General features: G+C 48.0%; 1 protein-coding gene across 1 annotated transcript in view; it reads right to left on the bottom strand.

Moving 5' to 3' along the window:
- The window catches only part of MMD (monocyte to macrophage differentiation associated), a 42,858-nt gene extending 24,511 nt beyond the window's left edge, over positions 1-18,347 (bottom strand). Inside the window, exon 1 of the mRNA XM_032199716.1 lies at positions 18,134-18,347. Coding sequence (XP_032055607.1) covers positions 18,134-18,174 — 41 coding nt within the window. The 5' untranslated portion in view covers positions 18,175-18,347. The remainder of the gene's footprint in view (positions 1-18,133) is intronic.
- Positions 18,348-19,676: the final 1,329 nt, after the last annotated feature.

The following is a 19,676-nucleotide window of genomic DNA, read 5'->3' as shown; positions in this document are numbered from 1 at the left end:
CAATATAGTAGTTAAATTCACTCAGAAAGAGAATTTTATGAACCAGACCAAATCAGGACAACAGGACCTGGGAGCTAAGGAGCTGCTGTTGTGTTCAGGTTTGGTTTGGACAGTACTGTCAAGGATCCCTGAAAAATTACATTTCAGGTTTTTAAACCAAAGTCATAATAGAATTCAAACTCATGAGATTTGGGGTTTTAGTCTGCCTTTAGGAAGCCTACAACAGCAAATAAAGAATAACTCTGTACTACTTTCAGTGTTTTTAGAAGCCTTCTTTTGAATGTAAAGCTTTGACAGATGGTGACAAGAGCTCATCTTCCATCTTTCTCTCTCGGGGTCAAGCTTGATGGGGAGAAGTGGATCTGGCCTGAAAGTGCCCATCATTTTCACTCTCTTAACCCTGCCAGTTAGGCAGCACTGGGCGAGTTGCCTCTCTGGGGGCTGTGGCAGGGCAGGGGAGGCAGCGACTTACAGGCATGGAGGGGACACGAGATCAGTGCATGTCTTTCCAGGGAGTTCTCCTTCTTCAGCCCCACGAGTGGAGGCTTTTGAAGATTTTTTTAAATTTATTTATATCTATATATTTATTCATTTAAGCAATGTGTTACCCATGCAGAACAAATTGTTTCTCTTTGGCCCCTGTATTTCATACATATACACATTTTTACTTTCTCAAAACTAAACGGAAAATGTTCACACTTATACCAAAGCTAGAATAAAACAGATCTACCTTTAAGTCCCTTCTCACAGACAAAGCAGACTACTTTAGCTGATGTTAAGTTAAAGGTAGCCTGCATGGCATTGACATACAAGAACCTTTATCCCCATATTTTCTTCCTGCCATTTTTTTTTTTTTTCCTCTGCAAACGTCTGCCATCCATAATCACTCTCCATACCTCATTTTTGACATCACAATCAATGAAGTGAAATAAGCTGTTACTTAATGGGTCTGACATAAAATCCATTTAAGTTAAAGGAAAAACTCTCATTGTTTCCTATCAGCTGTAGGTCAAGCCTAAAGAGAACAGAGGGAGTGGAATTCAGCCCATCATTTGTCATCCGAGAGGAAATGGTTTCCACATCCCATTTGGACTACTTAAAGATTTTAAACATATTTAGTGAAAGAAAACAAATTGATTTCTTGTCAGTGGTTAAATGGCTGGAGTTTTACTGTGATTGGATATTGTTTCATTTTCAGATTTTTAAAACAAGTTTGCCTGAATTGTATTATTTCTGATTATTGTACGTCTGATTAGAAAGCTACATTTTTTTTTTGTTCATTTTGATATTTTAGAAAAATCAAATACAGGAGCTTAAACCCTGTAAAGGGGAAGCCAGCAATACCAACGAGGAGCCTGACTGCCTGCACGGCCATGGAACACCGGCTCGTGCAGAGCCAGGCAGCCTCTGACCATGGGCTGCACCTCCTGCTGTGAGCCTGCCAGGCTTCTCACAAAGCTGCTGGCAGCCCATCAGTTTTATTTTGTGTGTGTGTGTTCCTTAAATATATTTGGAAGGGGAGAAAACATCTATCCTCAAATGCACATAATTATCTCAGGTCTCCTAGGTTATATAATTAGGGTTAGTAAAGCATGAGTCCTTTTTTCTCTTTTGCTCACAATCTTTTCTAAATGTAACTCAAATGCAAACTGAACCTGTGTTGTACTAGAGCCCAGCAAATGCCCGACACGCTGTCCCTGACATATCTCCAGTCTAAATAGCACTTGTTAGCCTTGCAAAGAGGGAGCAGAGGGGCTGGCAGGGAGATGAGCAGGGCGGTCATCTAGCTTGGGATTGCCCTAATAAGTGGAGATAAATTTCTTTCAGTGTTTTTGCAGAAATAACCCATGGAATTCAAGGACAAGAATCCAAAAGCTCTCTCTCTCGGTTGCGATATACTATAAAGAGTGAAAGGACTTCTGTTTCACAACGTCCCTTCTGGTCAATAGGAAGCTCGTGGTGTGCACCATCTAATGCCGAGATGCTGGGAATCATGGCACTTGCAAGAGATGATGACACAGAGGTGTTGAGGGGTCTGATGCTTGATTTAATTCATCTACTCGGCTAGCAAGCAGAGTGATTGCAAAACAAACATCATTGCCATTAGCAACCTGCATGGGCCTTGCCTCTACCATCCAGTTAATTTTCACCACACCCTTGTGAGAGGGTTATAAATTGTATTATCTTTGGTGAAAGGAAGTTTGCAGACAGATTCTGACCTGACTTCCCTTTCAGTTGTGGTGGATGAAAGCCTGCCGAGATCTGGTGGTGGAGCTGAGGTGGCTGAACTCGTGCTGCTGAGGCTCTGACCCATCATGTAACAGCTGGAAGGCCCAAAGGAAAAAGAAAACAAAACAAAACAAAAACACAACCACTAAGAAACCCTAATAAAAGAAACCCTAATAACAGGCAGGTTTTTAGATGCCAGCTGTACAGAGAGTAGGCAAGCAACAATCCACAAGGGCACAGAGTCCCTCGAGCTATTTTTCAAGACTGCAAATTCCTGTCCTCCAAATTCCTGTGTTTGAAGCTCAGACAGCAACATTTACAAGGAGAAGATAAGTTAGTTTAATAGACTCAAGAAATAACAGACAGTGCCTCTGCCCATGAGCTGAAATGGGGGTAACTGTGTGTACACAGCACAGCTTTTCAGAAACTGTTCCTTTGGAGCAAACCAAGGATTGGCAAACCTCAGCAGGGTTTATCTTGTTCTGCTGCACTGGACGGAACAACCTTTTTATCTGTAGCTTGAGGATGTAAAATCTCAAGGCCACATTTTTGGGAACGGAATGCAAAGCCTTGGAGAAAGGCCACGCTTCAAAATATGTTTCCTCTGTAGCTTCCCCAGCGGCCGGGACGCAGTGCTGGCAGCAGATCACAGCCCGGGAATTCCTGAGCTTTGCTTGGACCATTCCTCTCGGTTGAGGTCACACCACTCTCCGTCTCTCTGTTTGCTTTTAGCAGGATCAATTTTATAAATTACAGGGTGAGATAGAGCACCGGTGTGAGAGTGAGCCCGGGAAAGGCGCATGGCTGCCCACGGAGCGTCCCAGCTAACCGCGGTGGCAGCTGGCAGTGCCCTCGGCTGGCCCTGCTCTGCTGTTATCAGCCGTGCGTGACGCACTGCAAACAGCCTCACACTTAAAAGGAGTGTTGGTTGCCGAACTGCTACTGATTCTTTGTAATTTCACTGCAATCTTATAATGTTTTTTTACTTAAATATCGGTCTACATTATAGTCAGAAAGCTGTGAAACTCTCAGCACGCTTGGCACAGGAAAAACCTCTGCAGAGGTCTCAGTGAAAAGGAAAAAAGTTTTTAGCTGAATTTTCAAATCTGGTATTTTCAGTTCTGGTGCCATATTGCAATTTTTCAGTGAAAACCCCAATTCCAATATGTTGCCAGTAAAGCTAACTGGGATACGTTTGAACTAACTTTAATCATTTGAAGATCTTTAGAGTGCTTCAAGGAATCTCCTTTGGGGAGACATGCCTCAGCACAACTGATCCCTCTCCTCTTCTTCCAGAATTTAAGGGAGCAGACCCTTAAGGTCTGCAGATTTAAAGCCAAATTCTGGGCAGTTTCACTGACCTGTCCAGACTGAGGGATGCTCTATGGCTCTGTGGACACACTTGCAAAGTAGGAGGTTAAAACAAATGCACCTTAGGCTGTGCAGTGTAATAGCTGTTCGTGCAGCTTTTAGTCATCAATAGATTGCTGTTGAAAGATGAGTGATACTTTTAAATATTCAGGTTATGAATGAAATGTTAAAAGAATGTTTCCTTTGCACTTGAGATTTTATGATATCATGCAGCCATTTCCATAATTAAATAAGTGCTCAATTCTGTCTCCTGTAAAATAGATATTAATGGGGAACTTACTAAAAACAACTGCCAGAAATGTCCCTGGACTTAAACTTCAAAAATATCAATATCAAATTACAGTGATGGTGTAAGTCTGGTGTGAAGTCACCAAATGAAATTGAGGTTAAATGGCTTTGGTTTTGAAATCAACCAAGACAGCTTGTTCCAAGTGTTATTTGTGTTGAAGCTTTCTTCCAGGCTCCAGCAGAGACCTGTGCTCCTCCACACAAAGGGTGGCTTAAAAATGAATATTTCTAAACACAGAATCCCTCCACCTACAGCACAAAGGAATCATGCCCAAGCTGCAATATCAAAGGCCTTAACATTAGGTAGTATCAGAATCAAAGTCACTCTTAGTGTTTCTGTATACGTCTGTTATGGCACAATGTTTAATGCCAAAATCAAACTGTATTTCTCCTGCAGGAAAAATGACACACCGGGCAAACTGTTCACTTTGGGAGCAGCTGTTTGACATTTCATTTGCTCTTTACTTCTCAGTTCGTGGCCTAAGCTTTTATCCAAACTGGGAGGTCTCACCAAAAGCCCTCCTGACAATCTGATCCCATCCTGGGTCGTTCGCAGAGCCATACTAATCTAACTCAGGCACTGGCTGTGCTGTTGCTTGGATGCTCACGGCTTGATCCTGGCGTGCAGATGGATGCTTGTGATAACTAGGTACAAACACGATTGTATTCGTGGCTGGGATCTAAAGGTGCCCTTTAGACTGTTGACTCTACCCCGTGCTACGCAGCAGTAGCTGAGCTGCACGTTACACAACCTACAGAAGAGAGCCAGAGGTCTGTAACAGAAAAAAAAATAAATTGGATCGAGATTTTTGTAACAAGAGAGAGGGACCTTAAATGGAGATGTTGTTTGTAGGCATCCCTTTGCTGCTAAGGAGCAGAGAACAAATATTTGTATGACAGCCCTCACAAATCCCCTCCCCCCGACAATAACAAGCTGCCAAAAGCTGCCTCTCCACTGAACTTTGCTGCAGGTGATAAGTGTGCCTGACCCCAAAAGCAGCCGTGCACTCTGCGCTGGCTGTGGCATGGCAGGAACGAGCCGGCCCTGCTGCTCGGCTCCAGGGGCTGTCGCTCTCAAGAGCTGTGACCCAGTGCACCTTCACTCTGACTGATCAGCTCTGCTGCTCGGTGTCCCATATCCTGCTTTTCCTGTAAGCTGAAAAAGTAAAAAACTCAACCGAGCTGTTCAGGGTGTCTGTTTGGTCTGTCACCATTTACTGCCTGCAGCTGGGATTTGATGGAGGAGGGATGGAAAGCAGCGTTATGAGAACACCAGCTCTGCCTATGGACACTGCAGCCTTAAACTCATGGAATCATCTGGGTGGGAAAAGACGTTCAAGATCATCAAGGCCAACCATCAACCTGAGTCCCATCACCTAGCCATGTCCCTTAGAGCTGTGTCTCACACGTCTCAGATACCTGCAGGGATGGGGACACCACCACTTCCCTGGGCAGCCCGTTAGAGCGCCTGACCTTAGCATCCTCCAGGACATGTCAGCCCTCGGGAATGCATCCTGATATCTGCTGCTGCAGAGAGTTCCCAGCTTGGAGGGGGCAATGGGAGGATGTCCGTCCCTCCTCCAATGCTCACACCGATGAGGGGATGAAACTGTCCCTTTTCTTGCCAGAAATGGGCAGGGTGGTGGGGACAGCCTGTGCTGAGTCTGCCCGGGGAGCGCTGCCAGCTCAGCCCAGCCCTGACCTTACACAGCCCGGTGACTGCCGCTCCCAAGGCTTTGTCCTCAGCTCGGAGCAGGGCTTGTTTTGACGGCTGGGTAATTAATGTGCCTCGGCTCCCTGGCTGTAAAATCCCTGGGGAGACGAGGCGTGCATAATTTTACTGCGCCACAGCTAGGTGAGCGTAACAGTATTCCTGCTCAGGGATGACCGTGCTGAGCTACCTGACTGTGAAACAGCTGCTTCCCTCATTTTGCATTGGCAGAGCAGGTACCCATTAACCATCCTGCTTTAACAAACAGTACCAGCTTCCCAGAGAGGCCACCGTCAGAACCTTTCAGCTGCAGCAGGCTGGTTTTTGACATGGCCAAGGAAACTGCAATCGCTTTGTGGTGCTGGGACTTCAGGCAGCATCAAAGGAGCGAGTGCTGTCCCGTGCTGCTCTGCAGGCCAAGTTTGAAGCTTGTCTCTTCCATTATCAAATGGGAGCTACCACCAGTGTGGCAATGCCAGAGCTGAGAAGACCTTGGCTAATGGCAGATCCTGCTTTGTGCAGAGAAATCCCAGCCTGGTGCAGCAGCACTGAGACTCCTGTCATGATTTAGGGACCTAAGGGAATCCTTACATACGCATACACATCCCTACATACAACAACATCCACGTCTGCAAACTTCTGCTCCATCCAGTTGTTACCCTGCTTTCATAACAATTTCTGTTCTCCCCTCCTTGGCTCTCCTGGCAGCTGAACTGTCCTGCCCTGGTTTGGGGGTGCTCGTCACCTGCATAAAGGCACTGAAGCAGCAGCAGGGAAAGGTTTACTGACACTTCTCCCATATTTCTGTACAGTTTAGCTGTGTTCTCTATGATTTATATTTTGTTCACTTCACCATCTATTTTTGATAATAAAATCTGCAAATATACATACAGAGCAAGACTGTTTTGTATCTGTATTTGACGTTGATAGAATAAATTACCTTTCCTACAGATTTTCAGTTATGTATCTGCTTCTATCATGTGCTGCACAACATCAACATGAGAAGGAAACGTTTGCCTTTACAGCCCTTTGCAAACATGGTTCTCTTCCAAGCTCTCTGCCTTGCTACTAAATAAATGTGTACACAAGATAGCGCGTGTGTGTGTGTGTTACTACAAAAGACTAGTATTTACACAACATCCAAACCTGTACAAACTCCAGTTGAAGCAGCACTTTCTAAGCCACGGGGCCATGCCCACATCACCTGCAGGACCAGAACACCCGCACGCAGCAGAGCCCAAACCTACCTTACTCCGTGGAGCCTCCGGTACCCGGAGCTGCTGTCTGCCGGCCACTTCCAGCACTGCCTCGACACTTTGTGCTCACTGAAGCCCACGACACAGCAGGAGCCTGATTTAAAGCTCAGAGGTTATTTCTAGCTTCACAGGCAGGCAGCAGCATGGGGCGGCTGGGTCAGGAGCGTGGGGTGAGGAGGGAAAGCCCTGTGCAAGTCATGGGCTGCCTTCAGCTGACTCGCACTGGACACATTGAGGGGATGGAAACGAGTGAAAAGGAGTCATCCCTCCATCTCACTGTCCCTCTTGGCACTGACTTCAGTTTCTGAAGGACTGCAGACTGGCAGCACTTCTGTGTGCCGGGTCTGACCCCGCAGCAACCGTGGTTCATCCCGTGGTTCATGCAGGGAAAGAGGAAAGCACTGAAATCAGCATCTCCTGACCCTGTGGTGTTCTTACTGCCATTTGTGTGTTTTCTTCCACTTTGGTTGTATGAGCATGTTAGCTCCTGGAAGCCTTGCAAAGGTGTAAGTGTATGTGCACTGAAAGGTGGCCCGTGGTTTGCCATCTAGATTTGGCTGCAGGAGTGACAAGGATGGGAGCAAAGCTTGGGGTGGTTTACACCAGTTGAAAACCTGGGCTATATGTTGCAACATACCTCTCGCAAAGTAAACATGGCCTTGCATCATAAACCTGAGGCTGGGGCCAAGAAACAGCTCAGCTGGAGAAGGCACAAAATCAGGAGAGCACAAGCCCGTTCAGGTAAGAGAGCTGTATCTAAAAACATGCCCTGACATACTCACAAGAGGAGGGTAGGTATTTCTGAAGCTGACTATTTTTTTCTTGCAACTCCCCAAGCCTCTGAGCTCATTAAAACGAAGACGCTCTAATTTCCAAGAGGGGCCAAGAGGGAAAGGTCAAGGAAGGACTGCATTGTAATGTCAGATCTCAGATCCCAGCAAGAACAGCAGCGGAGTTTTAATTAACCTGCCGTCAAATGCTAAATTACTGTGCTACTGACAGCAAGTAGGACAGCTACTGCCTTACATGCAAAAGGCAGTGAAAGAAATGACCTGATGGTTTGCTGCTTGTGTACAGGCCTGCCTTCTGCGATGCACAGGTCACTGTACAGGCCTACCAGAAATGAGACCTCAACTTGGCAAAGGCACGGCTCTGGTGACAGCAGCTGACCCTGCCCGGGTGAGGGCAGCCAGCACTGCTGTGCCCGCAGCGTTGCGCGTCCCCTCCATGTCAGGGACTTTCATCCACAGGATCCACAAAACCACCCAGAGAATGAGGCACTTTGCCAAGTACTAAAGTCTCTAAAACAAGCAAAGCAGCTGTTTTTGTTGTTGCACCAAGCCTACAGTAATGCAAGGAAGCCCAGGGAACCCAGTTCAATCTCTGCTGAGGGGTGTGCTCGGCCTCTCGAGGGTGCTCAGCTGTAAGCCCAGAGCTGCTGCTTGTCTCCTAGGGCTTTGTACTTCCTGACAGGCATCAGAGGAAGGCAGTCAGATTAGACAAATTCCAATGGAAACAAATATTTGATTTCCTTCATCCTATCTGCACTTTGAAATTGCTGCCTGGCCCAACTTTGTACCTAGCGAGTAGGAAAAGCCATGGCTTGAGGCCCTTAAGGGAAAGCAAAGGGAGGGGCTGCCTCCCAGGCTGCTGCCTGCACCTCTCAGCACAGCTGTCCTGTCTTTTAACAGTTCATTAGCTGGAGCAATTAGTGGTCATGGTGTACAAAGAGCAACATGGAGTGTGAAAACCACAAAGAAGTGCTGGACCTGGAACTAGGGTGCATATGGCAGAAGCCCTCAGGCAGCTCCTCCAGCAGCCCCATCACGTCCTGGTGCCAGCCCCATGGTCACTGTGTGGCCCCACAGGCTCAGTCCTTCTCTCCCGCTCCGTGTGCACTCCAAACACATCCTGGTGGTCTGTGGGGAGACACAAAGCACACGTGGGGGCTGTGCCTGGATCCCAGAACTCAGTTTTTGGGAAGATGATGCTCAGGAGGATGACTGCTTTATGCAGCTGACTGTCAGAGCACCTGCACTGTGGCATGAACTTTTGGGAGAAGGAAGAGAGCGATTCGAGGGGCAGGGAAGGATGAGAATCAAGCTGGGGTGACTTCTGAGTTAAAGTCGAGATACCATAATACCAGGTGAAAATAGAAACACCTGCGATCTCTGTACAACAACCTGTAATTATGTGCACAAAGGCACACGTCTCCGAGCGTGTAGGTGTGTGCATGCATTATACATCAACGTGTACAACAGCCAAAGGATCTGGCAAAGTTGCTTTTCCCTCTATAATACCTTTAACTAGGAGACACACATTACAATTGTTTCATATTTTTAAATCCATGGCAAACATCCCAGTACTTTCTGCCTTCTCTTTGAAGGCCAGGACCTTCTGCTTTGCTTCCCCCTGTACCCGCTGCGGTCACCCCACTGTGACGGGGTGCAGTGCTGCTGGGCAGCCTGCATTGTAAACAGGAAAGCTGATAGTGCAGGGGTGCAATAGGGTGGCACGGGGAAGCAGTGAGCCTACTGTGCCTACGGACCCGCTGGTGACATGCGGCCACCTCACCCTGCTCTGTCCCGGGCACTGCCTGCCCCCAGTGGGGTCACCGTCAGGCACACTGGTTTTAACCCCAAAGTGTCCCTTTGAACTCAGAGCTTAGCTGAGCCCTCGTTACCTTCTGGCGGGTTATTCTGTGAGCCTGAGCTGGGCATGATCTGGCCGATGGAGCTTTATCTGCTCAGGCAGGGAAGGTGGTGCCCTGCAGGAGCAGAGCTAATCCGGCAGGGTGGTGCCGAAACAGTGAATGCCAAATTTTGCCAGGTGCAAGATGATGCGCTCAAGGGCTGAGCAGGATGTGGTGCCCAGGAAACCACCCCATGCCCACGTCACCAGCTGGGTAGCTCCGAACAGCAAAGCTGGACCTGGCCTTGACCAGGTAAGAGCAAGACTTTGTGGAGTGTATCAACAGAGAAGCGCATGGAGGGCACAGCCTGGCCTTTCATCATTTTCCTTCACCTTTTCCCTTCAGTGAGCACGCCCTCACTTCTGCTCTAAAAGATGGCAGCGATCTGGGCTCTCCAGTTTTCATGCTTTGCTCCAGGTTACCCCATGCGCTCCCCAGCACAGACAGTGCAACAGGCCCACGGCACAGCACGCCTGCTCCCTACCAGCTGTTCTACTTCAGCAAAACAGGAAACCAAGATCGTATGACATGACCGTGCTGTGAAGCTCTACCCCTTACCCCTGCAGCACACGCGCTGTAACTTTCAGGGGAAGCTTCAGCGGGTGTGCTTCATTCCCTCTGATGCTGCAGCTTGCTTTTGCCCTCTTGCTGCAGACACATTTGCCTGTTCGTCCAGATGCAATGCACTGTTCTGGGGATCTGGGGGGTGCTCCCTACCACTGCAGGCCGACATTTAGGATGAAAACCAGGCATTCACCTTCAGCAGATGAAGTGGGAAAAGCATTTTCCTTCTGCAAAAGGGGAAGAGTGGTGAGTCCAGCTGCAGAGCCATTTCCCGTTAAGCAGCCCACAGTATTATCTTACATCCTCCTAGTGACAGTTTATCTGCTACCCCACAGAGCAGCTGGACTTTTGTAATGCTGAGAACACAAAATCCCAAGCAGAGGGAACCCTGGGGATCTGCCATGTCGCAAAGCTGGTGAGACAAAATCAGCTGGAGAGAAAGGAAAGGGAACCTTCGTCCCTCCAACACTATAAAGATATCAGCAGAAGAGGAGCACGTGTCCTCCTAGACCCAATAACCTTGCCCAGATGGTCACAAAAACAAGTAGGCTGGATGATGCCAAGCCACATTCTCCCTGGTGATGGCTGCAAGTTCCCCCTTGCCCTAGCAGCTCCCTGACCCCTACCACAACAAGTTGGTAAAACCCCTGTCCTGCCAAGGAGTGCAACCACCAGAGTGTTTTGTAACTACCCAGCCCAGGGACGTGGTGTTAACACTTCACAGTTATTTTCTCCATGCCAGAATGAGTTAAGGTAGGAGCCTCTGCCCCGGCTTTGAATTTCCTGGCTTTCCCCATCTGCGTCACAACGCGATTCTTCCCAGCCAACCTCTTCCTCAGATGTTCAGAGTTAGCGTTGGGAGCCCAGCCAGCTCTCCTTCCCAAAACAAACACGAAGCCTCCTGATGCCAGAGATTTGCCTTCTATTCAGTACCCCAGGGACAAAGCTCTTGGCTTTACAAGCACTGCCCCAATTTTCAATTCTGCAGAGGTATATAAATAAAAATGCAGCTTTTAGAGAGCCTTGTCTGCACTGGAAAATACTTGATGGCATGTCCCTACAAGCTGCCTCTCTGCATCAACTGTAAACAGAGCCTCAATTAATTAAAGCAGTTCTTTGCCAGGTTAGCATACACTGTTTTAGCAAGGAAAATAAGGCTTATTGTCAAATTGCTTTTTCCTGGTACAATGACACCTGACTTGGAGTTTTTGCTAGTAATAAAACCACCCACCCATTATTAAACCACCCTGAAACCTAATGCCCTGAGAAATGATAAATACCCATTTTGATAAAAAAAAAAAAAAAAAAAAAAGCTTTGCTTTCCCTTCAGCAGCTCTGGGTTCACATCTGCTCTGCTGCTGCTACCTGTGTGCTTTGCCTAGAGGGCCAGGAACTGCAGAGCTGCTGGTGGCTGATGAGAAGTGATTCAGTGGAAATCTTGCCACGAGCCCTGAAGATAGCAAACCACATCACCACACTGCCCCGTGCAGGCAACGAGCTGAAATCCAGAGTCATCCATTCTCTGTGCTAAGGGAAGAGCCCTCAGCCTCCAGCAAGCCAGGGCTTCCCCTTCTTTTGGAAGAGGAAGAGAAAAATACAAGACTTGTGGCAAAAATCTGCTTAGTATGCTCCTGAAAGGGGAAGAACATGCAGAGAAAGGGAAAGAAATCACGTGTAATAAATATTGCACTCCTATCACTATTAATATTCTCTCATCAGGTAGTGTCTTTTTGTCAGCTGGGGAGAGTAAGAGGCAAACCCAATGAACATGGCCTGCACAGACTTTACATCACGAGCTGCTACTTTATTCGATCCACCTCTTCTGTGTGTATTGGCCTTGATCTATGAGTGCCCAGTTTCCAGCAATAAACTCGAGGCAACTCCCTGGAGCCTTGGGGCCTCTGTGGTGTCACCTGAAGGCAGGCGTGGAAGGGGTGCCAGCCTCCTGCCTCCCCTCCCTGTCTTGAGAGGTGTAGACCCAGACTGGCCTGAATTTTTACATCTATTTTATTTCAAAGTGGTGTGGTTGGGATAAGAAAAGGACATAAAAATATTACCTAATGAAATTGTATGAAAATATCAATGGTTTAGTCAACATCATTGAGACAAGTAGAGGTGGATGCTAAGCCTGGGTTCTTTGCTCATGCTGAAGTCAAGAACAGCTAAGCTCAGTGTATTTTTAGGGTAATGAAGAGCTATACTGTGGGCCCAAAGCATTTAAATATTGAAAGAGCATGAAATGTGGTGCTTCAGCAATATGTCCAAGTCTGCTGTGTGCTCTGGAACAGGCCCATGTCTAATCAGAGTAGATTAATAATTCATAATTAACAGTATCTCGATAGCACCACCCATGAAAGGAGCTCATGTTCTTCCATAAATATTAATTAAACCAACCCGATACCCCAACTGTGTAACAATGATTACTGCCATTAGCAGATGGAGGAACTCAGGCACAGTTTCGCTGCCCACACAGGGCACCCGTAGCAGTAACCCAGCCTTAGCCCGCGGTGAGGGACATGGTGCTGGGTTTGGATGCCTCGTGACAGCCACAGGCCTCCCAAACTGTCACCCTGCCTGGCATGGTGAGGTGGAAGGGCCTCGTGGAGGGGTGAACACCAAGCACTGCCATTTTGAGAGAGGAGCCAAGCAGCAGCATCTCCAAGGAGACCAGCAGGCCTCAGGAGCAGCGAGCGAGAAGGCAAAAATAGGAGCTGGGGTAGGCAGCTAGGGATGGCAGCAGGTCTGGTTTTCCTTTTTTTTTGTATTTCTGGGATGGTTTTCTCTTGTTAAGCTAGATAGCTTTTGACTGCAAATATCAGGGTGATTTGTAAACGACTCATTTAGCTTTCCATCACCCCAGCACTGGGGAGTGATGGAGTGCCTCCTGGGCAGCAGCTGCCTGCAGACACCAGACACCCTCTCACAGCTTCCTCACGTGCACATCCTCACCCTGGCTCCGGCTGTCACTTCATCTGGCACCAAAAAGCAGTTATTTGGGGTTCAGGCTGCAGAAGTCCTCAAGGTACATCAGAGACATGCCTGCATGTGCTTGCAAGGCCCAGGCCATACAAAACAGGACAGACACAGCACAGGAAACTGGGCACCTAGGAGAGCCGAACACTTGGGCTGGAGCAGGAGCCACAAGCTAGTGCTTTGCCTTGCAGAAAGTACACAGGTAGCTATGAGATGTAGTTTCTAACACACCTAGAAGATGGCATGCTGGGCTATAGGGCTGCCCTGCACCTGAAGCAGTATTGGCTCCTGGCTGGGAGGACAGCGCTTCTCATTAAACACCCACTATCAAATCTTCTACCTCTTGGTGCTCCCGTCCCAGCACCAGCACTACACCAGCTGAATAGCTGATATCGCAGGGGAGGTGGGTCTGGGCAGCAAAACCCATTCTTAATCTCTTCTTGCAGCCAAGGGGTTTGTTCCTGGATGTGTTACTGGGCTTCTATACTTAGCACCATCAGAGGATGAGCATTTGCATCACAATAACAACATGCTAATAAAAAATGAGGGAAAATCTATCCCTTTCCAAATTCTAAAAACCTCACTGCATGGGAAGCAGTTCTCCCTTGTGAACGTGGGTTAGTCTGTCTGGGCTAATCCCCTATTCATATGTAGTGGCTTATTAGGGATTTAAAAAAAACACCAAAGGCTTAGACAGTATATTTACAGTGGAACAGTCTCACACAAACTCTATATTTTATTTAAGCAATAAATTTAATGATACATTTGACTTGAATTAATGTTGGAGAAATCTAGAAATCTGTTCTTTTCTTTCCTGTTACTTCTATGAAACCCTTTAATAAAGGCTTTACAGAAGCAGTAATATATAACTTTAAAAGGGCACTAATGCCAATTGAAAAAGAGCCAGACTGAATTCCTGCCTCCTGCAGAACAGCAATAAATCCTCCCACCAGCACTCAGTTCCCTTCAAACCACAGAACTGCAGCCTGTCTGAGCCCTGCCGTGACCACAGCTCACTCGAAACAAGAGCCCTGAAGGTCCTATGGCCACATTTTCCCAGATTTACAGCAGCTCCCTCACCGACTTCTCTGCTCTCCATGATTGGGGTATGTTTTGTCTTGTTTGAAACTACTGGGGATGGTTCACGGGGTGAAATTCAAGTGCAGCCCCTGCATGCCAACTCTATAGTGACCCCATAGTGAACCCCACAAACATCTGAGGAGAAATCTCATTGCAGAGGGCAGAGAGAATTCATGTGGAACAAAGCAGAAGCACAAGAGGAACATGAGCTGCCAGGGATGCCCCACAAGCCAAGGGCAGAGCTGGAAACAGAGCTGGTTTCCTAAATCATTCTCGATTCATTCAGTGCTCCCCAACTCATACTGCTTCTGAATAAGTGCTAGCACCATCTTTATCGCCATCTTACTCATGTGCAAATAGCACTCTAGTTCAAAACAGTATTTCTATGCTAGATACCCAGGACTTACAACATTTCCTAATCCTCTAGGCAAAACACATGCCCACAGGGGCACAGTTATGATGAAGTGAGGCACGAATCCACAATTAGAAGAATGGCACTGGAAATGCCAGATACGGAGCATGTGCAGAGGGCTACATGGCAGGTCCATCAGCAAGGCCTGTTCTCAGGATATTTTTTAAACCAAGTGAATCCCAGCAAGGGATGTGCCCTCAGTCCAGCACACTTTAAGGCAAATGGCTGCACTGCACAGCTGCCCACACCCATGGCACAGGACCACAAGCACTCAAGGGACAGCAGCTTCAAGGGCATTTTCCTGTGAGCTCAGCCTGGTAAATGCCCATCTGCAGGCACTAATCCTGCCCCAGCCGTAGCAGAGACCTCCATAAAGAACTAACACCATTCACGGCAACTTGGTTATTTGTGATTCTCTATACACGTCCAAGGGTTCTCTCACTGCTTTAAGTACAGCAATACTGTTCTAGTACAGGCAAAACTTTCAGAAACCCATTTATTCCCCACTGGGTAGGCAAAGTCCAGTTGCACTTTAGTCCCTCATCTTCTGGAAGGGGATTTTGCCTGCTGTTCAGAAGTCCTATCGGGAGGAAAAGGTCATCTGCTGCTTCTAGCTCCACGTTTCAGGGCAGAGTCCACCAGCTCTATCACAGCCGATAAGTTTTCTTAGAGCTAAGCGCTGTCTTCCTCAAAACTGCTCCCCTGCTCACAGCGCCCCAGGCACTGCCTGCGGCATCGCAGCCGGGCTTCCTATCTACAGCTTTAGCAAGAAAACAACCACACCAAAATCAACAGATTTGCCACTGATATTCAAGGAGTCAGGAATTTTTGGTTGATATACACAAAATATTTGCTGAGAAAATTATGCATCTGGAGAATTTCTGCTCTCTGAAGTATTTATTAATGTAGCTTTGCAGGTCTCTATCTCTGTATGCGTAACTGCTCACTCAGGCATCGTGTCAGAAGTACAGCGGCTGGGTTGTGGTACCATCGCACTATTTCCATGACCTTTGACAGAGAACTGTAGACCTTTCTGCTGGCATTGTGGCATTTTATACAACTCATGTCAATAAAGAAAATGACTGTGATAACACTGATATTTTTGATTTGTTTTGTTCCCTCCAACTCTTCTCAGGAAAGATTATTATTTCTCGTCCCTAACAGCAAGGACCCCTTATTGCTGAGGAGGCTCCTTGCATGCTAGATGATGTACTAACATGCAAAAGTGTAAAAGAGCTTACGAGCTAAAGATAAGGCAGGCAGGAGAGCCCAAGGAGTGGTAACGCTGGCCTGCCTGGGTGCCACAGACCGTAACATACCAGGAGCTCAGTCACTGCCAAGCTCTGCCAAAAGCACCAGAACCTGCAGTTAATTAAACCAAACTTTTTCAGTGCTAAATAAACAAAACAACGCATTCAGTGTAGTTATTTCAGTACGATATGTGGCAGAGGACCATGCCACCAACGCAATTTATCAGCTGTTTCACCATGTTGTGGTTTTTACTCCAGTCCCCAGGTCTCACCTTCCTTCCAAAATGAGGTGCACCTCTGAGCCACAGAGGTGCAAAGGGCAGCTTGAAAACTAAACTCTTGAGGATGAGATCAGGTTTTGATACCCCTTCTTCCTCCCCCCAAAAAACAACCAAACACCACCATAAACAAACAAACAAACAAACAAACAAAGCATTCTGCCTGTTTCTTTTTTAATTCAGTAGAATACAAAACTACTCTATCTCAGGATTTCTTCTGCATCACCAGGGTGCTCTGCAGCCTGACGTGTAAATCAGCATGGCCGGGGATGCAGCACAGGTTGCTGCCCAGCTGGAGCACAAACCGTACAATCCAGCTGACAGCTTTGCTCAGTCGTGGTTTGAATTTGCTGCAGTTTATTTCTGGAGGCATTTAAAATGCCTGTCTAGAAGGTGTCAGGACCGCTGCACCCAGTGAGTCATCCACTACGCCTGACGTAGGCTGGTAATAAATCTGACCCAATGCTTACTAAAGCTTTCTACAGAACTCGGCAGGTACTTCGCACAGAGATGACGTAAAACAGCGTACAGGAGAGAGAACTGCCACTGTGTGGGTCTGGTGCTATTTTTCTCTTAATAATCTTTTGTTAGGATCCGCCAGTTAAGAAGTGCCATACCCAATAACTCCAGCCATCTGCCCCAGGGGATGCAGTAACATAACATTAGGGTTCTGAAACCCTGCATTAGGATTTCAGAGAACAGATTTCAGTCTTCTGCACTTGGGTAGAACAAACCAGCTTACATCATGAATTTTCTCTATCCAAATTAGTGTTATATCTATCTGTATATATATACATGTATGTACAGACACACACACAAACATATATATGTAAAAAAAGGTAGCTTGGCCATCAGTAGCAGAGTGCAGCAGGGACCAACGGGGCCAGCAGCTGCCCAGCACCCCAGTGGGGTTGCAGCCTGGGCCAGAGGTGCAGCAGGACCCAGCTGGCTCTGAGGCAGCTCGGAGTATCCGCACAGCGCTGCAGCCACTCCAGTGGCTCCAAGCTCAGCATCCCTGTTGTCTGCCCCTTTGTGCTTCACCTCCAGGACAAAGAAAACATTTCTCTTTCTTGTGGGAGACAGTAACTTCAGGGCCAAGAGGGAGAAAAGCAGCAAGATGTAGAAGAAATTAGTTGGCCAAAGGCCCTTAGCTTGTAGCTCCTAAATTATGGGAAGAACAACAGAAGCCAATGCAGATTTACTGGTGGTACAACACCAGCCTTCTTGTGGTCCAGAGACACCCAGCTGAAGAGGGGCACAGCCAGAGGAAGGCTTGGAGGTGAGAGGGATGCATGGAAACATACACGGAGAGCTGGGATGTGGCCGCATCACTGCAGGGCCTGTTTCAGTGGGGAGGATGGCGGCAGTGACTGATTCCTATGGCATTACTGGTAAATCTACCCCGGTTCACACTTTCCTTGGGGAAGGAGGCATTGTACCAGGCTTTGTCAGGAAGTATTTTATGTCCTGTTACATTCTTGTGGGTCTCACTGTGGCAAGGGGCTGATGTGTGCTGCGCACGGGGCTGAGTGCTGGGACAGGCTGGCGCTGCCCTCGGGGAGCTGACAACAGCACTGGAAGTATTGAATTCTGATGGGAGCAGCAGCTGGCTGCTATCAGAAAGGCACTATCTCTAACCTTTTGAAATCCTTGAGCATTTATTTTCTCACTGGAGAGATGAACAGCCTGCCAAGGTCATTTGCACTTGGAAGATGTGCAGAGGCTGCAGGGCAGTGCAGCTCAGCCCATCGGGGCCGGGATGCTTTGCACAACACTATTCCTGCAAAAATAATGACACCAAACATGACCCGCAGCTACACCAAAGGCCCTTCTCCAGTGCCGGAGCAGGTAACGCATCACTGCCTCCAGCTACCAGCAGGCTGTGAGGCAGCACCAGCATAAATGGAAATTAGTCTCGTTATGGATGACAGGCAGCAGCGCAAGCCTGTATCAGCACAGGATACAGCCGAACACAAAACAACCCCCTTGACAGTGGCACCGTAGCAAATAAATCGGCATCTCGACTTACCTTGTGAACGGGTTATCCTTCTGCAAACGGAGAGTAAACATAGCAGACGAGGCAGGCTGATCGGCAGGAGCTGGAGCGCAGGGCAGGTCCCTTCACACAACAGTAGTCCTTTTCCCTGGCAGGTCGGGGGCGTTCTCGTAGGCAGAGACGAGCCCCTTCGCCCAGCGGGTGCCTGGGGAGCCCTGCTGCATCACCACCAGCCGGATGGGAGGCTGGCTGTTCGCAGGGACTTCGGGAGCATATTCCTTGCTGGGATCCTTCCCCCTGCAGTCATAGAGCACGCAGGAGATCAGGAAAACCAGGAGCAAAATAACATAGCTAGCTACCAGAATGATGAGATTCAAGGTAACAGGGTCAATCTCCAAATAAAACTCCATTTGATCCCATGCTATGGAGTGCAAACCCGGACAGCGAAGTTTCATATGCACGAGTGAGCGAGCGCTAACTGATCAGAATAGATGTATTGGCTTTGCGGTAAAAATACATTAATCCTCAGGTCTCCTGTAGCAATGGATTTCCCCGAACTGGATGATTAAAGCAGCTCAGTTTAATAACTTAAGCTCCTTCTTTTAATGCCACGTTGCCTACAGTGGCAGAAGCTAAATTTGAATGCTATATTGACAGCAAAACATCCCCTTTGCTCAGGGTCTCTACCTTTCCTTGACAGGCAGGCACCAAACTGGGCTTCCTCTAAGGGCATTTTGCAAACGCTCCCCCCTAAAGGTGGGTTTGGGCCCCATATCAAGTCACTGTAGCTGTGGGCTGAATAAAACCAAGCCATTCACTAGTAAATGAGTACAGAGATAAAACAGGGAGAGAATCATCTGCAAGGTAACTTTTCTCAGTGTCTGATTCTGATTTCAACAAGAACATTGTGCCCTGCCCCTGGGCTATAAAGGGCCCTTGAACATGAATTAAAAGCTTTTATTGCCCACTTCCCCATCAGCAGCCCCAGGACACATCTCACACTGCCGCAGGTGATGCCCAGCCACAGCCCTGTCCCCACCTGCCAGGTCTGCTGCCACCACAGCTTCTCCAGCCCAGGCAGCACTAACTTCTTTTCCCTATGCCCTGCTCGCCAAAAACTGGCCAAGCTGGCAGCGTGGCTGTCCCATGCCTGCGAGTGGTGTCAGGCTGCCCAGCCACAAAACCAGCAAGAGCTTTCTGCACCTTCAAGGTTTGCATTTCTGAAGCTGGTGAGGGAGCAGGGACACGCGTGCAGCTGCCACACATTGCCTGCTTGTTTCCATGGAAAAGCAAGCTGGAGAGAGCATCCCTCCTCCAAACAGCAGCGTACCAGGTGTAGGATACCAGGAAGGCAGACAGGAAAGGCAGGAGATGATGCCAACAAGCACCCAGACCCTCCATCAGCACGCTCACTGCTTCCATGCAGAACTCCAAGGTTTTGGTCAGCATTACAGCACAGGAGGGTTTTAGAAAGGGATTAGGATGTCTCAGTCTTAGTGCTGCCAGAGCTGTGGAAAAGGGCTTTACGTGTCAGTGGGAATCCGATCCGGCACGTCTAAGCTGTAAGAAATATGTC

Source organism: Aythya fuligula, chromosome 18, assembly GCF_009819795.1.
Source record: "Aythya fuligula isolate bAytFul2 chromosome 18, bAytFul2.pri, whole genome shotgun sequence".
In the NCBI taxonomy this organism is placed as follows: Eukaryota; Metazoa; Chordata; class Aves; order Anseriformes; family Anatidae; genus Aythya; species Aythya fuligula.
The sequence above is the reverse complement of the archived record's forward strand: the minus strand, read 5'-3'. Positions and strand labels throughout refer to the sequence as shown.